The following is a 19,315-nucleotide window of genomic DNA, read 5'->3' on the forward strand; positions in this document are numbered from 1 at the left end:
CTGCATCCTCCAAAGGCTGCTGTTCCCAGGAAGAGGTCTGGAGTGAGACTCCCTGAGTGTGGGATCCTTGGCAGCTCTGTGGGCCTATAGCAGGAGGGGAGCTGGGTCTACTCTGAAAGCCCCCAAATTGATGGGTAGATGAGCCCACAAAGTCAGGGACCCCTTTCTGGGAACAGATACCTGCTGGGAACCCCAGGATGACAAGGACCTAGGGCTCCATACTACAACCCCCCCCAATCTGATGGGGAGGATGAAGCCCCACCCTGGAGCTTCAGGGGAGATCCTACAGGGTCAGTTGAGCGCAAAAGAGCTCTGGCTACACAGAGAAAACCTGTGGACAAGGCAGCCAGGAGAGGAGCCATAGGGCAAATCAGGGGAGATGATCAGAGGATGGGCATTTGGAGGCTGGCACTGCCAAGGTGAGTCTGGGTTTATGAGGTGGAACAGAGAGACGACACAGTGGTAGGCTTGAGTAGTGGTCCTATGACCCCCTAAGCCCCAATCCCCATGCTCTGGACCTCAGTTTCCCCTCCCCTGCCCCTCTGGCCAGTGCTCAAATGCCACCCGCTTCACTGAACCCACCTGTCTGAGACTTGCTCTCATCTTCCTCTTTTGTGACTAGAAGTCACAGGGCAAAGCACTAAGCCGTACAGTCACAGAGGGAACACAGAGCCTAAGAGCGTGAAGGGACAGAGGGGAGAGTGGGAAGAGAAGCTTGCCACTGGAAGAGGGGAGACAGGTGGGGCAGAGGTGCCCAGGACCATGGCTGAGTCTGTCACCTATGCAGACCTGCGGTTTGTGAAGGCTCCCCTGAAGAAGAGAATTTCCAGCCAGTTAGGACAGGGTAAGGGCAGATGAGGGGTCTCCTGGATTCTGCATCCCCATCCTCCTTCACTACTGCACCCCACCGACCCCATTCCCCACTCACACCTTGGTCCCTTTTCTCTCCTCTACAGACCCAGAGGCTGACGACGATGGGGAACTTACCTATGAGAATGTACAAGTGCCCTCAATCTCAGGAGGGGCCTTGAACTTGGCCTCTTCTGGATTAGGGGACAAAGCTGGTATGGCGAGCCCAGGGCTTGTTTGTTTGGGGGAGGGGGGGCTGTGTCTTGAGCTGGGGAGTCCAGAGTGGTCTTGGGAGGACAGTGTCCTTGGGAAAAGGGGCGGGGTTGGTTCTTAGGAAACGGAAGATCGAGCGCTGGATAAATGGCAGCCAGGGGAAGAGAAACGGTACCGGGGCAAGGTGGACGCCGGTGGAGACAGGGGTCGGAGGACCAGGCAGCCCTGTGGGGCGAGTTCGAACGGAAAAGGAGTCAGGGCAGGGGGAAGAGCGGTGGAGGCCGGGGTGAGAGCATTCCTGGGAGAGGGTTTGGGGCAGACGGAGAGGGTCCCCGGGGAAAAAACAGGGAAGACTCGGACCGGCCGGAGAAAACCCCGGGGAGCTGCGGAACCCCGGAGAGCGCTGAGGGACACCCGGAGGAGCGGCCCAGACAACGGGGGCCCTGCGGTCTCAGCGCGGCGGGGCGGGTGGGTGGCTGGAGTGGCAGCAGGGGCATTTCCCGGGGCTTTCCGAATCTAACTGGACTCGCTCGCCGGGCGCAGGAGTTCAGTCCGAGCCGCCAACTGCGTTCCGGAGCTCCGCGACGTCAGCAGCAGCCGGGCGGCTTTCAGGCTGTGAGTACTGCGCCCGCCCCGCCCCGCGCGCCGCCCGCCCCGCCCCGCGCGCCGCCCGCCCCGCCCCGCGCGCCGCCCGCCCCGCCCCGCGCGCCGCCCGCCCCGCCCCGCGCGCCGCCCGCCCCGCCCCGCGCGCCGCCCGCCCCGCCCCGCGCGCCGCCCGCCCCGCCCCGCGCGCCGCCGCCCGCGGCCCGGCTTCCGCGCGAACACGCGGGGCGGAGCCTCGGGCTCGGGGCTCGCCCACCGCGCAAACCCCGAGAGGCGCGGCCGGGTGGGCGCCCCGTGATGTGCTGGCGCCCCGCCGGGCACGGGTCTGGTCCCCGGCATCCCCGCCCCCCCCCCACCACTTTCACCCCCATCTTTCTGAGATGACCCATATCGGCTCCCCACACCCCACTTACGATGGTCCCCATTCACATACCCCCTGCTTCTATCTGGGTCTGAGATTTAGTCCCCCTCTACCAGGTAGCGCCCTCAGTCCTCACCAGTAGCACTGCCAGCCCTCATTCTGGTGTGTCTTCCCTGTGCTACCTGCGGAAACTCATTGCCCGACAAAAGCCACCTGCCTGCACCGTGTCCTCGGAGGGAGGCTCTTTCCCATGAATCCCACCCCTCCTCCCCGCCCGGTTTGTATAAACTTTCCTGGGGCTCACTGCCCCTCTGCCACTGTCTTCTTAAGGCCGTTCAGCCTGCTCGAAATACCTCCTTCTGGGCCTGCTCCTCACCTGCCTGCTGTTAGGGATGACTGCCATCTCCCTGGGAGTGCGCTGTGAGTGTGGCTCCCCCATTTTTCTCTTACCCCAAACAACTGTCCCTCACTCTCCCCAACATCGGCCCTTCCTTCAGCAGGGCCCGGGTTACTACTACCGCATCCTAAGCTTTTGGTCTGGTTTCCAGCCAGGTCTGTTCTAGAGCACTGTGTCTTCCTAAATTAACCTCACTTGATAATCCAGTACCTCCTTAAGCTTTAGGCAGTCAGAGCTTCTATTTCAGTCTGCTATGCAAAAGGTTACAAGAAGCAGAAAAAGAATTGATGCTGAAGTCACAGGGCACCAGGGCAGGCTGAAGAAGGTGCCATCTAAATCTCTCTCTCTGGCCAAACAGATCTGCAGGTGTCTCGGCAGCTCCAGCACGCCAACAGGGTTCTGGAAGCCACTAACAGCAGTCTGAGGCAGCAGCTCCGCCTAAAGGTCACCGAGCTGGGGCAAAAGGAACAGGATCTGCAGGGGTCCAGGAGGAAGCTGGCCCAGAGTCAGGAAGCACTACAGGTGGAACAGAGAGATACCCAGGCTGTCAAGGAGCAGTTTCAGGGCTGCCTGTCCAGCTGGGAGGGGACAAAGGAGGCCTTGAGACATGAGGAAGAACAGAGGAGGACCTCGGAGGAGAGGTTGAACCGCATGCGGGACACAGTGAAGCCCTTCTTCACATGCCCCTCACAAGGTATCTGCCTAGGAGAGGAGATGGGAGGGATGGATTGAAGTGAGGAGACATTCGTGGCAGGGGTGCAGGGGTTCTATCAGGGGTCCGTTGAGTTGTTCAGGAAAGGAGTAGTGAACCAGAGTGGTGGCTGACAAGCTGTGGAGTCTTAGCCAACAGGGAGAAGGATCGAGTTGCATACTGGATTTAGGGGGACTCACCCAGCTCTAAGGCAGGTCTTGGGAGAGAGAAGGGCAGCAGCCAGCAGTGCAAAGCATGCTGTCCAAAGCAGCAAACTTAAGTCACATCAGGCTTGACATCAATGTTCAGTGTCAAGGGTCCAGGAACCCCTTGAATTTGGATGTGAAATTGGTTGTTTGCACATTTTCTAAAGATAGGGTCTATAGCTTTAATTAGTTTTTACTACCTATGAGATTCCCCAAAAGATTAAAAATTACTGATTGACAAGGCACAGTCTGGTGGTGGGCAAGGCAGCTGAAGCTCTCAAGTGTGGGTGACACAATGAGGTGGGTGGCGGTAATGTGGGGTAGGGAACTGGGGTGGAGTGTACATCCAGCCAGAAAGGGGGAATGAAGGAGGGGGACACATCAAAGGGAGGGGCTGTGCCAAAGCATGCTGAGGTTCGAGGCAGGGTACCAGGCCCAAGGGGACTGGACTGTTCATGGACTAGTTATCTGTGGTCAAGGTTAGGTTCAATCTAGCTTAGAGGCCATCTGGATACTCTCCCCTCTCCCAGCTTAAAACAGTGAGATTATGTGCATACTCCCAGACCTCATTTTTTTACCTTCTTAGTCCCTATGGCCCTCAGTTCCATGCCAGTGCTGCCACTCCGATAGCTGCACCCTAGAGCCCAGCATCCCAAACTACTCTTCTGCTGAAAGGACAGTTTCAGACCTCCACTCTGACCACTACTGCCCCCACACTTCTTCAACCTCATGTCTCCACCCCGCTGACTCCTCTGCTTCCTTCTTTCTGGCAGCTGTCACCTGTCCTCACTTCTACCACCTTGCATTCCAGGGTGCATCCCTTCAAACACTCACTGCTTTGCTCCACTATCCTTCTGAAGCACCTGACTGGCAATATCTCAACTCTGGGTGAGCTCCACGGCCCATATTGCTCCGATGTGTGACAAATTGTGCAAATTCCGCTTGGTGCCACTGAAACTCTAGTTTCAACCTCAGCTGGGTCTCAGCACTGCCTGGCAACTCTGCAGTGGTCACCCTGCTCGCCACAGTAACTCCTTACTCTACTACCCTTGCTCTCGCTTTGAACAGATGCCCTGCTCACCAGAGAGAAATTCCCTCCATTTTCCACCACCTAGTCTATATATTCACTTCCATTTTTGCCCACCCCCATCTCTTGCAAGGATAACTGCAACAGCTTGCTGGACATTTTCCCTAAACACTGCCCCCCCCTTCCACTGTACATATTGCAGCCAGTGTAATCCTTGAAAACCAAAAACCTGGTCATTGCAGTGAAAGCATGTCATTCCAGTTAATTAATCAAAAGTTACTGAATACTTACTATATGTCCAGCACTGTGCCCAGGCACTTGGGGTACAGCCAGTGAACAAAATTTCTATATGTAAAACCCTACATAGACTTTCTTTTCCTTGTAATAGAAAAATAAAAAATCCTTTAATGGCTTTCAAGGCCCCTGACTACCTTTCCCCTCACCCTCTTCTATTTGGCCACACCAACTATTTTTTTTTTATCCTTACCCGAGGACATTTTTTGTTCAGATAGAGTAGGAGGAAGAGAGAGGAAGAGAGAGAGAGAGAAACATCGACGTGAAAGGGACACATCGAGTGGCTGCCACCCGCACGACCAACCAGGGCCGGGGACAAACTGCAACCGAGGTAAGCACACTTAGCAGGAACCAAACCCAGGTCTCTCTGAACTGCAGGCCGATGCTCTAACCACTTAGCAACCTGCCAGGGCCACACCAACTATATTTGAAACATCCTCACCAGAGGATATGTTTTCAGTAATTTTTAGAGAGAGGAAGGGAGGGAGAAAGGATGGAGGGGAAGAGAGAGAGAGAGAGAAAGAGAAAGATCAATGTGAGAGAGAAGCATCAATTTGGTTGTCTCCCATATGCACCCTGGCCTGGGATGAACCCTGAAACCTAGGTATGTGCCCTGACCCAGAATCAAACCTACAGCCTTTTGGTGCATGGGACAAGGCTCCAACCAACTGTGCAACCGGACCAGGGCCACACTGACTTTTTTTTCTTTAAATTACTATTTTTGAGGTGCATTCTGGTGTTGGGCAAGGACAATAACTCAAGCAATGGAGAGAGGTGGGTTGGCATCAGGAGCACAGGTTGATATGTGGGATGTTAAAGAAAGAGGGATGTTTATTTCTTATGGATAGTCAGGAAAAAAGGAAGAGAGGAGAGACAAATTTTGAGGTGGAGGGAAGGGAAACAGAGCTCACATCAAGTGTCTGACAATTTCAGCGAAACAGGAACCAAGGTTGTGTACTTGTGGAAGAGTGGAGAGAGCTAAGGAGGTGGCTAGCAGCTTGAGGAGTGTGGGAAAGTTTTCAGTATGCAGCGTGGACTGCTTTTGGGAGCGAATGGCTGAGGGACAGTCCTGTTGAACACTATGGGTACCTAGGTGCGGTTAGCCAAAATGGGGGGGGGGGGAGGGGTAGTGGACTGTAATTGTTCAGAAATTGGGAACGGTGCTACCAGCCCTATTAAAATAAACCTACCAGACTGTTGAGTAAACTTACTGAATATTAAAGGCTTGCACTAAGTGTACGCAGGTTTGGCATTCTCAGAAAGATTGCAAAGATCAAGGACTGGAAGTCAATGAAAGAGCTGAGATTAGACCCAGGGGAACATTGTCAGCAACTAGATCACTGAGCAGTCACTTTCATTTCAAATGTTGAACTCTCCTATCTGGGTCTGGGCTGTGCTGTCACACTCTTTCTGTTTTTTAGACACCTGCTGTCCTGTGGGATGGAAACCGATAGAGAAGAATTGCTTTCATTTCTCACTTATTAACAGAAGCTGGGAGGAGAGCCAAACCTATTGTACATCTCTGTCCTCCAAACTGGTCACTGCTGGGCCCAATGATCATTATTATTATTATCGTCCAGTAAGCATACCTTTATTCACAGGCTGTCATGGGTACTGTTGGGTAAAGGGACGTATGTCATCAAGTCAGGAATGGCAGTGCACACAGGGCGCGCATGCTGTGGGGTGCATTCCTTTCCTATGCAGCTTCTCAGCACAGTGCTCCAGGCAGCCCCAAGGATTAGAGTTGGCATGAGAGTTGAACAATCTTTACTGTTACCTGATTCTCATTTCAGCATTCTGGGCTGCCTAACAGATTCTTTGGCTGTTGTGACCCCTCAGGCAGAGAGGCCCCAGACCTGGTGGGCTGGTTTGTAGGGATTGTTTCCTTGAGACCACAGCAGCCCACAGAATGACTCCCCTTCAAAGGCTGGCAGTTCTTACCCAGGTGGGAGGTGAAGTGAAGGGTGAGCCTGCATCTGCCGGGTGGCACTTGCAGGATGCAGGGATAGGTCACCAATGAGCTGATGTTATGCACCAAAGATGGGCACAGTCCTCTTGTCAGAGCTCCTGGGTCTCCCCATTCATTTCCTTCTATCAGGCCAGGACCCTTCTTTTACACCCTCCCCCTTTTCCACGAGTTCTCATCACTCTCCATTCACCTCTGGTATCTCTGAATCTCCCCTCAGAATACTTATAACAGCCGCATATATAAGGTGTTGAAAGATGATGATTGGTCTCATTCTTATTGGATTGACTACCTGTGGGAGACGAAGCAGGGGATTAATGGTAAAAGATCCTATGGGTGAGTTCGTTAGGACTTTTGGGTACCTCCAACGTCATAATCCCTTCATGAACCTAGGGCTTCACAGCTGAGGAACCCTGGCTTCTAAAAGGCTACCCAAACTGAGGCCGTACTTCCTCAGTCAGGGCCACTTGGGGCACTAAAGTTGCCCCAGGGGAGTAAGGGGGCAGTGGGTAACTGAGATCAACCCCAGGGACCTTGAGATAGGATAGTCACCTCCTATGTTCCCTAACTGGAGTTTCCATCTATAAGCCTTGGGGTGATTTTTCCCTCCCCTGGTCCTAAAGCCTCTTGGGGTTGGAGTCCAGACATCTGTCCCTGAGCCATACCCAAATGTGGCCTTGGGTAGATAGGGTGAGTTAGGATTTGGCTAGGTTTTATGCAGGGCAAGGGGAGAGGAGGAAGGGGAAGGGAGGGGGCCAGAGCCTATCCCAGTTCTATTTCCTCACTCTTTAGTTTTTATGTTCCAAATACAGATGTTGGAGGGCAAATAGATATCGGATAGAATCCAAAGAGTGTTCTTCTCCTCAACCCTGCATCTGTGAGAGGGAAGCTTTTAGGTATCCAGATTAGCACTGTGCTGGTAAGTGTGAGGATGGGACTGAGGCATGGGAGCCTCGGGGGACAGGGACTCAGCAAGGGTCCAGCTGCTGGGGGTGGGGGGACCTGTCCCTGGGAGTAAGTCCTGTTCACAGCCCCCAGGAGCTTGGTACACTTATATAAGGAGTGTTGCACAGGAAGAGGTGCAGGGGAAGCCTGGAGCTGAGGGGAGGCTGGTGATATGACTGTCTAGGGAGCTGGATGAGGGTTCTTAGTGACAGTCACTGTGGAGCTCATTGATATTGTATATTCTTCCAGATCCTCATGTCAACAAGAGCCTGCGCCTCTCATCCCTAACCTGCTGCCACAGGTCCTGTGATTATCTCCCTCCAGTGTCCCCTCAATTTGCTTGGACAGTGCCTGGCCAAGGGCTGATCTATGCCCAACACTCCTAAGCAGCCTGCTGCCTGCTTGAAATCCTGTCCCAGAAACTGGACTATTCCTGGGGGAAGGGTGCAGGACACTCTAGAAGAGATTTTGGCCTCCCGAGAACCTCCCATAGTGGAATGGTGGGGCTGGGGAGGGCGCATGGGCTGAGTGGATAGGGGCAGCCCGGAGCCAGCCAGGCAGTTTTATTGAAATATTTTTTAAATAATCTGCACGTGTTAGTCTCGTGTGTCAGCAGTGCTGTGTGATCCCAGGGGTTGGGTAGGGAATATTCTGTCCCTTGAGTCCATGCTGAGGTTCCTCTCCATGGAGAGAGGAGCTGGTCACCCCATCTGGGACTGGCACTGTCGAGCATGTGCGCTGTCCTCACAGGGCATCCTGAAGGCCAAAGTTGGAGGCCCCGCTGCTAAGAGCGTGCCCCAGGCAGCTGAAGGCTGGGTGTGGGTGGCTTGGCATGGTGCCCTCGGTGGCAGAGGAGACTGCCAGCCTCACAGTTCAGGTTGCGGTAGCGGGCAACAGCTGGTGTGGGGCGGGGGCACATGGATAAGAAGCCAAAGCTGAAGGGGCCCAGGCAGCAGCCAGGGCAGGGTAGCCCCTCCTCGGACTCCCGAGGAGCTGAAGGGGGCGGCGAGGGTTCTGTCCGCTCCAGGGCTGCCGCCCGGGGCAGGCTGTGCTGGGCTCGGTTCCAGGGCTCCCCGGCCCAGCCCTGTGGGGAGTTCACCACCACAGCTGGGGGGTTGTTGTTAAGGGGAGGTCCTGATCTAGGGGACCAGGGCTGGGAGGCTGACGAAAAAGTGCTGATGAAGTTGTCTGTGGCCACAGCCAGGGGCAGCTGGGGGGCTGGTCCTGGGGGTTCCGGCTCAGGGCTACTGCCCTCACACTCCATTCTCTCTTCAGCTGTGGGGCCCACAGTTGGAGGGCCAGGGCCTGGAAGTACTGTCTCCATACGTCGGGGGAGCTCAGGGGATGATGGTAATGAGCGGCAGCGACGGACAGGTGTCCCAGGCTGAAGTAGGGTCTCTGGAGTGGTCACCAAGGGCAGCCAGGTAGAGGAGGGCAATGGTGATGGTGGTACAAGGGGCGGGGGGGTGACTGGCTTGCTGGGTGTGTCCAGGAGCTTGATCTTACCACCCCTGAGGTCTTCCCGTAGTGAGAAGGGGTTGACTCGAGTCAGATTGTCCCCCCATTTGGGGGGTGATTCTGGTGATGGGGGCAGGAAGAGGTCTGATCTGCTTCGGGAGAGCCGGGGGTCTGGCCTGGGAAGCGTGGCAGAGGGACCCCCTCTTGGAACAGACCCTGTCAACAGAGAAGTCTGTGTTCACTGTTCTCAGCACTGATAGTTTCTTGAGGGTCTCATTATTCACCAGGAGGCTGGTGGGACTAGGGCTTAGAAAAGGGAGTCTGACAGGGTACTTTGGAAAGGGGGAGATGTCACCTCCAGGCACTTTTTACCTTTTTCCTTCCTTAAGGCTCTAGAATTAGAAAACTATCTTCTTTGAGATGTCCTCTCAGGCCCAACCCCATCCCTAAACTTCTCAAAGAATAAATACACTTAGTTTCCCCCAGATAATTCCCTGAGTTATAGGAGGAGAGAGGCAAAAGGACTCCAGTTGGGTCAAGGTCATGCTCACTTACCCTGATTGTGTATCAGGGGAGCCCTGGTGAGGGGGGCTGGCTCAGGCAGATGCTCCAGGATCCATTCCAGGTGCTGGGTGATTTCAGTGAAGGGAGCACGAGCGCTAGGTTCCATCTGATGGATAAAGACAGGGGCAGCTTCTCTCAGTGCTCCAAAAGTGGGTTCCTGAGCTCTCTTTCCATCACCTGGGACAGGACAGCCTTGTCAGCTGGTGGATGGGGGTGGAGGGCAGGGAGGGTGAGGCTCTTACACTGCAGCAATGGATGGCCAGGAGCAGGAAAGGCAGTGGGCAGTCATCCCCTACCAGGGTCTGGAAAGCAGCCACATCCAGGCCAAAGTCCTGCAGGATAGAAAGGAAGGGCCTCCAAGTCAGCTTTCCTTGGGTTCTCTTTCTGCCCCCAGTCAGGACCTCGAGCTCCAGGGAACCCTTCTTGGTTGTAAGTTGCCCAGCCTGGAGTTCCTCCTTTTTAAACCTGGAGACATCATTCACCTCAGTACGGGGTAGGTAGTCAGGGTCTGCAGGTACTCGTGCAATGAGCTCACAGAGGACAATCCCAAAGGCAAAGACATCGGCCTGAGTGGAGGAGATAATGTCAGTGGGAGGAATTGACAGTTTTCATGTCAGAATTTTGTTAGAATGTGTCAGAATTCACCGGGGAGTCTGAACAGTTTTCATGTGTTGGAGGAGTGCAAGGGGGGTCTTGGGGGCCTCCTGAGTATCTGGTGGGGTTGTTGAAGAACTTGGGACAGGGACTTAAAAGAGTATCTCAAGGGTCTCTGGAAGACTTGGGGATCTGAAGAGTTAATGTCTTACCTTTTCATCATATAGCTCACCCCGCAACACCTCCGGAGCCATCCAGTATGGGGAACCCACCACAGCCAATGGCTCCTTCCTTTCCCCTTCCCTGTTGGGCAAAGGCAGAGTGGTCGGAAACATCCAACATACACCCTCCCCAAACAAAAAGGGATGAGGTCAGGCCCGTCCTCACCCAGGGGAGCCATCCCTGGGTTCTTCACTTAGATAGGGGCCTTCTGGGAGGTTTGGTGGAACAGGGGCATTCAGCTCACCTATACACAGGAATCTTCTCAGCCAGCCCGAAGTCACCCACAACAGCTGTGAAGCTTCGGTCTTCCCGACGAATCAGACAGTTCTGATATACACATATAGTATCCACACACCCATCACCTTCTGCTCTTTGATCTCCCAACGTAAAACCCAAAGCTCTGTCACTCCAGAATAACCCCAACCCTCTCCCAGTTCTCCAGTGTACCCCAAACTTGCAACATCATCCATCACTTCATACACAGTATGGTACTCAGCCCCTCAGAGCACAACCCCTCACCCCAGTCCCCCAGTGCCTTGCTACTCTAACATCCTTATATATTTATTATCCTCATTCCAACACTCATGGGCTAGTTACAACGCAATAGTCTCAAATGTCCCTTCATGCCTCTACCTATCTGGCCAGCCTACCTTGGATGTGAGGTCTCGGTGGAATACACCTTTGGCATGCAGGTACCGCAGGCCGTGGGCGATGTCCAGAGCCAGGCGGAGCCTGACAGGCCAGGATAGGGGTTCAGGAGAGCTGAGCAGCTGTTCCAAGGTTCCCCCATTCATATACTGGGGAATAGTGGGAGGAGAAGGGGAATGAATGTCAAGGATTCGGTCTGTACTCTAGTCTCCTATTTATAAGCCAGGGGACACTCAGGAGGATCACAAAGGTCAGTAGGGTGGGTCGGTGCTCCAGGGTTCCAAATTCATATTCTAGGGCTGTCCTATCCAATACACGTGCAACTATTTAAAATTAAATTAGTAAGTTTAAATGAAATTAAAGATTCAGTTTCAGTCAGACTAGCCACATTTCTGTGCTCCCTAGCCATGTGGCTAGGGGCTAGTTTTGCACAGAACACATATAGAACATTTTCATCACTACAAAAAGTTCTATTGGACAAGCACTGTTCCAGAGGATATAGAGGGTGAGAACGGCTGAGGCCTTTTGTGGTTTGCCCAAAGGAAAGTTTAGGGAAGACTCCCTGAGAGGAGGTCCTTCTGCCTCTCACTATTCCTCTGTAGAAGCACCAGGGCGTTGACTCTCTCCCCTTGGTGGTGGTGAGGTACCCCCTTCCAGGCCCATTCTCACCTCTGTAAGAGCGTGCAGCTGGCCCTGGTGCACACAGACCCCCATGAACCTGGAAGAGGGAAGGGAAGATAGGAGGGTAGGCTGCAAGAGACCGGGCCTCTCCGTAGTTCCCACTTTTCCAGCGGGATCTTCCCCTTTCTCCCAGCAAGCGGCTGGGGCCGCTCACCTTAGGATGTTGGGGTGCCGGAGCCGGTTCATCAGCTGCACCTCCCGTAGCGTGTTTCCCCGGTTACTAGGGAGCCTGTTCATTTTCAGCACCATGACTTGCCCTGACTGTCGGTGCCGAACCTGGGGGTGTCAGGGGCCGGCGAGTCCCGGGCAGGTCGGACGGGTCGCCCGCGTCCAGGCCCCCTAACTCCAGCCTCCAGTCTAAGGCTTGGTCCCGCCCCTCTGCCTTCTCTGCGGGTCCTACCTTGTAGACCTCGGAGAAGAAGCCGGCCCCGATCTTCTCGGCGCAGTGGAAATCGTCCACGCGCGCCAGGCTGGACACGGCGCTGCGAAGAGCCCGGTAGGAGGAGGGGCGGCCCCGGCCTGGGCCTCCGCCCGCGCCCCCCGGCCCCGGGGGCCCCTCCCCGGGCGCCTCTCCGGGCCCGGGCCCAGGGCCCCGCAGTGGGGGCCGTTCCCCGGCCATGGCCGGGCCCCCAGCCCGGGCCTGCCTCACATGGCAGGGTCCCCGGGGCCCGGGCAAGCCGCGCTTGCCATGGGAGCCGGCCCAGCCCGATCCCGGGCGCCGCGACTCTCGCTCCCGCCTTGGAGAATGGAAGATCTGCCGAAAATCCTGGACCCGCCCCCGCCGCGCCGACTTGCTGGGCCCGAGCGGACGCCGCGCCGCTCCGCTCCGCGCAGGGCCTGGGCCTGGGCCTGGGCCGGGCGGTGGCGGTGGCGCTCTCCGGCGCCGGCGGGCAGGCGGGCTCCCCGCTGGCGGAGGCGGCGGGCGGCGGCGGCTGCTCGGCTTCACCGCTGGGGCTCAGGCTCCGCGGCCTGCCGGGGGCGGGGCTGAGCCGGGCCTCTGCTTAACTCCTTGGAGCCCGGCCCCCAGGCAGCGGCCACGCCCCCTCAGGTACGCACCCCCAACTGTTGGCCACGACGAGCTAGGCGAATAGGTCTGGGGCGTCAGGGTCAAATAAATTCAGGCCCGAGCTGAATAACCGAAGGGAGTTAAGGGCTGATTGTTCGTACGCGCAAGTCAAATGTCTTTTAGCTGCGCAGGGAGTCCTCTCTCCCACCCTCAGGTCACTGTCAGTTGCGGGCCGGGCTCGCCAATTAGATCCCTCATGGCCAACCAAAATCTAAGGCAGCCCAGCAGCCTGCTCACCTTCCTGGCCTCCTCCCTGGTCCACCCTGCCCATTCCCCAGGTCTCCACCCTCACACCTTAAACCTCTAGACTCCCTGAAACTTTCTTCCTTTTCGGTCGGCAGTAAGCCCTTGGCCAGCCCATGCCTAGTGTGGCTCCAACTCCTCCTCACTCCATCCCACCTCCCTCGAATAAAGTTCAAATTCCAGAGCCTACGCCTAGTGACACAGAGCCTAGACCGTCTTACTATTTCGTCCAAATGATCCTTTTCCTCAAAAGAGAAGTCTCCACCTGCAGGGAAGCCCCTCCTTCCGGGAGATCCTACCCCTAGGCCAAACTCCGCCCCTCAAGGGGTCCTTCCCCTCGAAGACCCCTCTCCTCCTCAATGAGACCCCTCCCCTTCAGGGGAGCCTTTCCTCAGTATCACACTGCTAACGTCAGTGTGTACCAGAACCTCTCGGCAAGACACCTCTCTGCGTGTTCTTTCCACGCAGTGAGACCCCCACCTCTCAGAGTGACTCCACCAGTCATTGTGACCCCTCCTCTCAACGTGACTCCTCCCCTCAGCGTGGCCCAGCCCTTAGCAGCAGGTTCCTCCCTCCATCACAGAGGAATCCGATCTGCCCCCTCAGGCCGGAGGAGGAGTTGCAACTGCGGTCTAAATCGGCGTCGAGTCCTAAATGCGCACGCACTGTTTCGGGACCCTGTGTACTCGCCTTACGCTGCGCTTCCGGTTCTTCTCTGGCGAAGTAGCCAATCATCGCCTGGGATGGGTGATGTCGCTTGATACTGGCGGCGGCTCCCTGACGTGGGCGGCGGTGAACGCCACCTAGCGGTGGAATGCAGGGCGGCGGGAGTGGAGGCTTCGAGCCTCAGGAGTGAAATAGGCTGTGGAAAGAGCACGGCTGAGTTCTGTAGAAAAATTCGAAAGTACTGTGTTTCTATTTCTGTTTCTGTAGTAAGCTGAAAAGAGATATGTTCCATGTTTATGAGAATTGGGGCCAAGTACTCTTTGTCAAGGGCTAATGAGAAAAGAATAAATAAAGGCAGTCTTAAATGATAAAAGATGCATTAGGGTCAGGAGAAGGCCAGTTGCTATCTCAGTGAGGGAAGGTTTTGTGCACAAGTTTGGAGAGAACAGGAGAGATGCACAGTCCTTCCAGAGCCAGCGGAGACAGACCAATTTGGAGAAACCTGTGCTTTGGACCATGAGCATCATATTCATTCTTCCAGAGACAATTTGGTCTTAGCAAAACAAGCTCATTCATCCCATTAAATTAATGTTAACATCTACAACTATTTAATTTGTAAGTTTGCTTTTTATAGAAGTATGAGAGCTATACATACTAACAATTTATGCCTCATTTTGTTCACATAATATCATAATAGATAACTTTAGTCGACACGTATATGACCCTTTATCCAAGTTTGAGAATTATTATAGTTGATAGATAGTACTTCCAAGCAGAGGAGCCAGGTACCTGTTTAAGAAAGACTGCTGTGGTGGTTGTATGGAGGCAGGGAGTCTGCTTAGGAAGGAAGACCTGACATTGATCCAGTTAGGAGCCGATGAGGGACTGAACTAGGATAGGGATTACAGGGAAGGACAGGAGGGAAAATCCCAAGTAATATCGGAAAAATTGCCCATTGATTAGTATCCAAAGTCAGTCCTGTGGAGAGAAAAAGCACCAGCCAGGATAATTTTTTAAATTTCTAGCTTAGATGATGGGAGATATCAATTGAGATAAAGAATCCAGGAGGAGGACAGGTTGAGTGGAAGAAGGTAAGTGATTGCCATAAACAAAGGGGTGATGGTAAAACTGAAGGTGAATGCCATCATGCAAGTAGGGTGTATAGAGGGGAAATAGGCTGGCAGTGGAATCCTGGGGAAAACCAACATTAAAGGGCAGATGGAGGAAGAGAAGTCTGAAGGAGACTGAGAAGAAAACCTGAAAGATAGGAAGAGAATTTAGAGAGTCTGGTGCCGTGGAATCTAAGGAATGGAGAGTTTAGGAAAAATGGAATAATAAACAGCATTAAATAGTGCAGAGGGACCTGCTAAGATAAATTTTAAATGTTTCTTGAGTTAGGCTATTAGAAGATGCTTTTGTTGTTTTTCAAACTTTTTATGATGGAAAATGTCAAACAGTAAAAAAAAAAAAAAAAGAACAGGAAATAGAACAATGGACCCTTATTTACCTTGGGTGAGTAAGATCATTTTGTTGGAGACCCTTGCCTTAGTTGTACTGTTGCCATCAGTGACTGAGTAAACATACCAGCTTCATGTATCTGCCAGTGATTCTCCAATGACCAACTCATGGCCAATTTTGTTTAACTTATACCCCAACCCTCTTCCCCCACCCAGTTATTTTGTGCATATTTCTGACATTAGAGAATTTCAGCAATAAATATTTCAGTATGTTATCTCTAAAAGATAAGGATTCTTCTTTAAAACAAAATCACAGTATCACTGTCACACCTACAAAATTAACAATTTGTTAATGTCATCAAGTGTCTAGTTATATACATTTTCCCCATTGTTTTATAAATATTTAGTTTTAAAAATTGTTTATGTGAATCAAAATGCAAGTAAGGGTCATATTTTGCAGCTGAGATGTCTCTTAAATTAAAAAAAAATCTTTACGTGTACTCGCCATCTTTTTTCCTTATTTAGTGATTACAATTTTTTTTTAGCCCTGGCCAGTTTGGCTTAGCGCTAGAGCGTTGGTCCTCAGATCAATGAGTTGCAAGTTCAATTCCAGCCAAGGGCACGTACCTCGGTTGCAGTTCATCCGGGCTCTGGTTGAGGTCATGCAGGAGGCAACCAGTTGATGTGTCTCTCTCACATCGATATTTCTTTTTCTCTCTCTCTCTCCCTCTCTCTCCTTCCCTCCCACTCCATCTGAAAAAAAAAAAAAAATGGAAAAAATATCCTTGAGTGAGGATTAAAAATGTGAGAGAGAAACATGGATCGGCTGCCTCCTGCATGACCCCTACTAGGGGATCTAGCCCACAATCCAGGCATGTGCCCTGACCAGGAATAGAATGGGGACCTCTCAGTCCCTGGGACAACTCTCAATCCACTGAGCCACACCAGCTGGGCTTAATTGTTTTTAAAGAAAGTAGGTCATTTATCTATCGAGTTTCTCAAAGTCTGAATTTTGCTGAGCTTCTTCTGGTGTAATCCTCAGCTCTAATTGTTAGTAAATTGTTAGAGACTTAATGAGATTTATATTTGATTATTATTTTAAAACTAATTCATAGGTGGTTTTAGTATATTTACTAGGAGGCATACACTGGTGGTCATTTTGTGATGTTAGTAACTAATGATGATCATTGTCTATACCAGCATAGCTCAAACTTGGCGCTACTGACATTTTGGGCCAGATAATTTTTATTGTAGGGAGCTGTCCTATGTAATATAGGGTGTTTAGCAGCATCTCTAGCCTCTACCCACTGGATGTCAGTAGTAACTCCCTCAATTATGACAACCAAAAATGTCTCTAGACAATTGCAATTGTCCCGTGGGGGGCAAAATGTCCCTGATTGAGAACCACTGGTCTAAGTTCATTAATATAGGAATCAGAACTTAATATTCTCATTCTTCCATTCCTTCTTTGTTAGGTAGAATAAATACCTCTACAAAGAGAAACTTTTTCACATTAACTATTTGTTCCCTAGAGCTATATTTCATGTAGGAAAGCAAGAAAAATGCTTGTTTCCCTTTTATCAGCTTTTAAAATAACGAGTTGGTTACCTAGCATCCTCCAACAGGAACCAGTGAGGTTTTTTAGTACTATTATAAACTTATAATTTAACACATATATGATGTGTCTCAATCATTGACAATTTGTAAACATTTTGATGCTTAAATTGTCCTATTTTGGCCAATGGGAACTTATTCAAGTTGGCACCTGAGAGTCCTTTTGATGTGACCCTTAACGTTTCTTGCTCTTTGATATAAAATCTTCCAGGCTAATTTTTGCATTCTTAGACTACAACTGGTATCGGCAATTTTTCCCAATGATTCATGGTTCCTTTTAATTGGAAATGGTGTTTAAAGACCATAATCTGGGTATTAGGGATATAGGTTATTTGGTTTTAGGAAGAACAATTAAATTAAATCAATTAAATTAAATATATATCAATCACCTGTTCTCAAAATAGTCCCCACCATCTCTTTATTACAAAAAATTTCAAACATGCAAAAAAGTTGAAGAAATGCACAATGCACACCTGTGTACTCCCACCTAGATTCAACAACTGTTTACATTTTATTGTGTTTGTTCTCTCTCTCATGTGGTATGATTGGATATCATATCATATACTTTTTAAAAATCCTCACCCAAGGATATGTTTTTATTGATTTTTGGAGGTGGGGGCGGGGGAAGAGAAACACTGATGTGAGAAAGAAACATTGATCAGTTGCCTTCTGTATGCACCCCAACCGGGGATTGATGCTCCAACCAAATGAGCCCCACTGGCCAGGGCTCATATCATATAATTTTTTTTTTTTTAATCCTCACCCGAAGACATTTTTCCATTTTTTGTTCAGATAGAGTGGGAGGGAGAGAGAGGAAGAGAGAGAGAGAGAGAGAGAGAAACATCAATGTGAAAGGGACACATCGAGTGGCTGCCACCTGCACGACCCAACCAGAGCCGGGGACAGATTGCAACCGAGGTATGTGCCCTTAGTGGGAACCAAACCTGGGTCTCTCTGGACCGCAGGCCGACTCTCTAACTGCTGAGCCAAACCGGCCAGGGCTCATATAATTTTTATTGTACCATTTGAACTTAAGTTTCAGGCATTGTGACACTTCATTAGCATTACCTGCTAAGGTCATTTTCTATGTAACCATAATACCATTATCAAATTTTGAATTACTTTCTTAAGTTTTATTGGCTTCTTCTTCTTAGGTCTCTTTTGCTGATATTCATCTTCGTGACCTCTAAATAGTGGTGTATCCAGAACCCCATCGTTGGACTTCTCTTCTCTCTACATACATACACAGTTTGTCATTCCATAACTCCAAGGCTTTAAATACTATTTATATTCTAATGACTACCATTTTCTCCTCTCAGTCCAATCTCTTCTCTGAACTCTACACTCCTATAATCAATTGCTTACTCATCATCTCCAGTTGGATATCTAATTGGCTTTTCAAAACTGATGAATACAAAACAGAACTCTTGAATCTCGCCCCTCTTCCCAGCTTTTCTTTAAGGCTTCCCCATCTTGATAAATCCAATCTATTAGTTGCTCAGGCAAGATAATTCAGTTATTCTGACTCCTCTTTTTCTCTTTATCCCATATCTAGCCCATCAGCAAATTGTGTATGCTCTACATTTGAAATCTATCTATAACCTGACCGTTTCAGACATTTCCACTGCTTCTAACCTAGTCTGATCCACTACTGTCTCTTGTCTGGATTGTTGCAATAGCCTCCTTTCTGGTCTCCCTGCTTACATCCTTGTTTCCCTACAGCAGTGGTTCTCGACCTTCCTAATGCCGCGACCCTTTAATACGGTTCCTCATGCTGTGGTGACCCCAAACCATAAAATTATTTTTGTTGCTACTTTATAACTGTAATTTTGCTACTGTTATGAATCGCCATCGGAAATATGTGTTTTCTGATGGTCTTAGGCGACCCCTGTGAAAGGGTCGTTCGACCCCCAAAGGGGTCGTGACCCACAGGTTGAGGACTGCTGCCCTACAGCTTATTCTCTACACAGCTGCCAAATATTCCTTTTAATGTGCAAGTCAGATCATTTTATCTCTCTGCTTTAAACCTTCTGTCATCTCACTCTGAATCAAATCCAAAATATTTCCTATGTTTTTCTTTCTGACTAATATTTATACCTTTAATTTCTATTCCCTTGCTTAAGACCTTCAATATAATGTTGAGTGAAGTAGTGAAGTAGACCCTCGTATCTTGTTCCTGATCTTTAAAAGAATGCTTTTAATGTTTCACTATTAAGGTTCATGTTCACTGTAGTTTTTTTGTAGCTACCTATACCAATTAGCTGTTTTCAAAAAAGTTCCAAGTAGGTAACCATTCAAAAGTCAGTGCCATAATACAACAATTATTTATTTTCATAAATTTGTGGGTTGACTGGGGTCAGCATTCTAAACTGGGACTGGCTGGATGGTTTTGCTGTGCTTCATCTGTTTCTCACTTCTCCTGGGACCAGCAGTACAGCCTGGCATGTTCTTGCGGTGATGGAAGAAGGGTAAGAAGATAAGCACAGTTTTGCAACTGCTTTTCATGTCTTTAGATCACACCATGTCTGTCAACATTCCAGTGGCCAAAGC

At 51.0% G+C, this 19,315-nt stretch overlaps 2 protein-coding genes across 5 annotated transcripts; one reads left to right on the forward strand and one right to left on the reverse strand.

The window, feature by feature from the left end:
* The first annotated feature begins 634 nt into the window (after positions 1 to 634).
* Positions 635 to 8,139, forward strand: CD72 (CD72 molecule). Of its 3 annotated transcripts, XM_036261402.1 has the most exons (9): positions 635 to 844; positions 957 to 1,064; positions 1,606 to 1,677; positions 2,357 to 2,446; positions 2,782 to 3,117; positions 6,063 to 6,220; positions 6,828 to 6,943; positions 7,420 to 7,526; positions 7,802 to 8,139. In XM_036261402.1, the coding sequence occupies exons 1-8, from the start codon at positions 763 to 765 to the stop codon at positions 7,514 to 7,516; spliced, it is 1,059 nt and encodes a 352-aa protein (XP_036117295.1). In that variant the 5' UTR covers positions 635 to 762; the 3' UTR covers positions 7,517 to 7,526; positions 7,802 to 8,139. The 3 variants fall into 3 exon arrangements, 2 of the variants coding, with proteins under 2 accessions (XP_036117295.1, XP_036117296.1); XR_004959504.1 differs by lacking the exon at positions 7,802 to 8,139 and having other exon boundaries at positions 6,130 to 6,220; positions 7,420 to 7,510; XM_036261403.1 differs by lacking the exon at positions 2,357 to 2,446.
* Positions 8,082 to 12,338, reverse strand: TESK1 (testis associated actin remodelling kinase 1). Of its 2 annotated transcripts, XM_036261400.1 has the most exons (10): positions 12,120 to 12,338; positions 11,874 to 11,995; positions 11,708 to 11,756; positions 11,041 to 11,187; positions 10,635 to 10,717; positions 10,381 to 10,471; positions 10,057 to 10,140; positions 9,817 to 9,906; positions 9,566 to 9,680; positions 8,082 to 9,226 (listed from the first exon to the last, which is right to left on the reverse strand). In XM_036261400.1, exons 1-10 carry the CDS (start codon positions 12,336 to 12,338, stop codon positions 8,337 to 8,339), a joined length of 1,890 nt encoding a protein of 629 aa, XP_036117293.1. In that variant the 3' UTR covers positions 8,082 to 8,336. The 2 variants fall into 2 exon arrangements, with proteins under 2 accessions (XP_036117293.1, XP_036117294.1); XM_036261401.1 differs by lacking the exons at positions 10,635 to 10,717; positions 11,708 to 11,756; positions 11,874 to 11,995; positions 12,120 to 12,338 and having other exon boundaries at positions 11,041 to 11,180.
* Positions 12,339 to 19,315: the final 6,977 nt, after the last annotated feature.

The sequence above is a fragment of the Molossus molossus genome, unplaced genomic scaffold (assembly GCF_014108415.1).
Source record: "Molossus molossus isolate mMolMol1 unplaced genomic scaffold, mMolMol1.p scaffold_m16_p_14, whole genome shotgun sequence".
Lineage (NCBI taxonomy): Eukaryota > Metazoa > Chordata > Mammalia > Chiroptera > Molossidae > Molossus > Molossus molossus.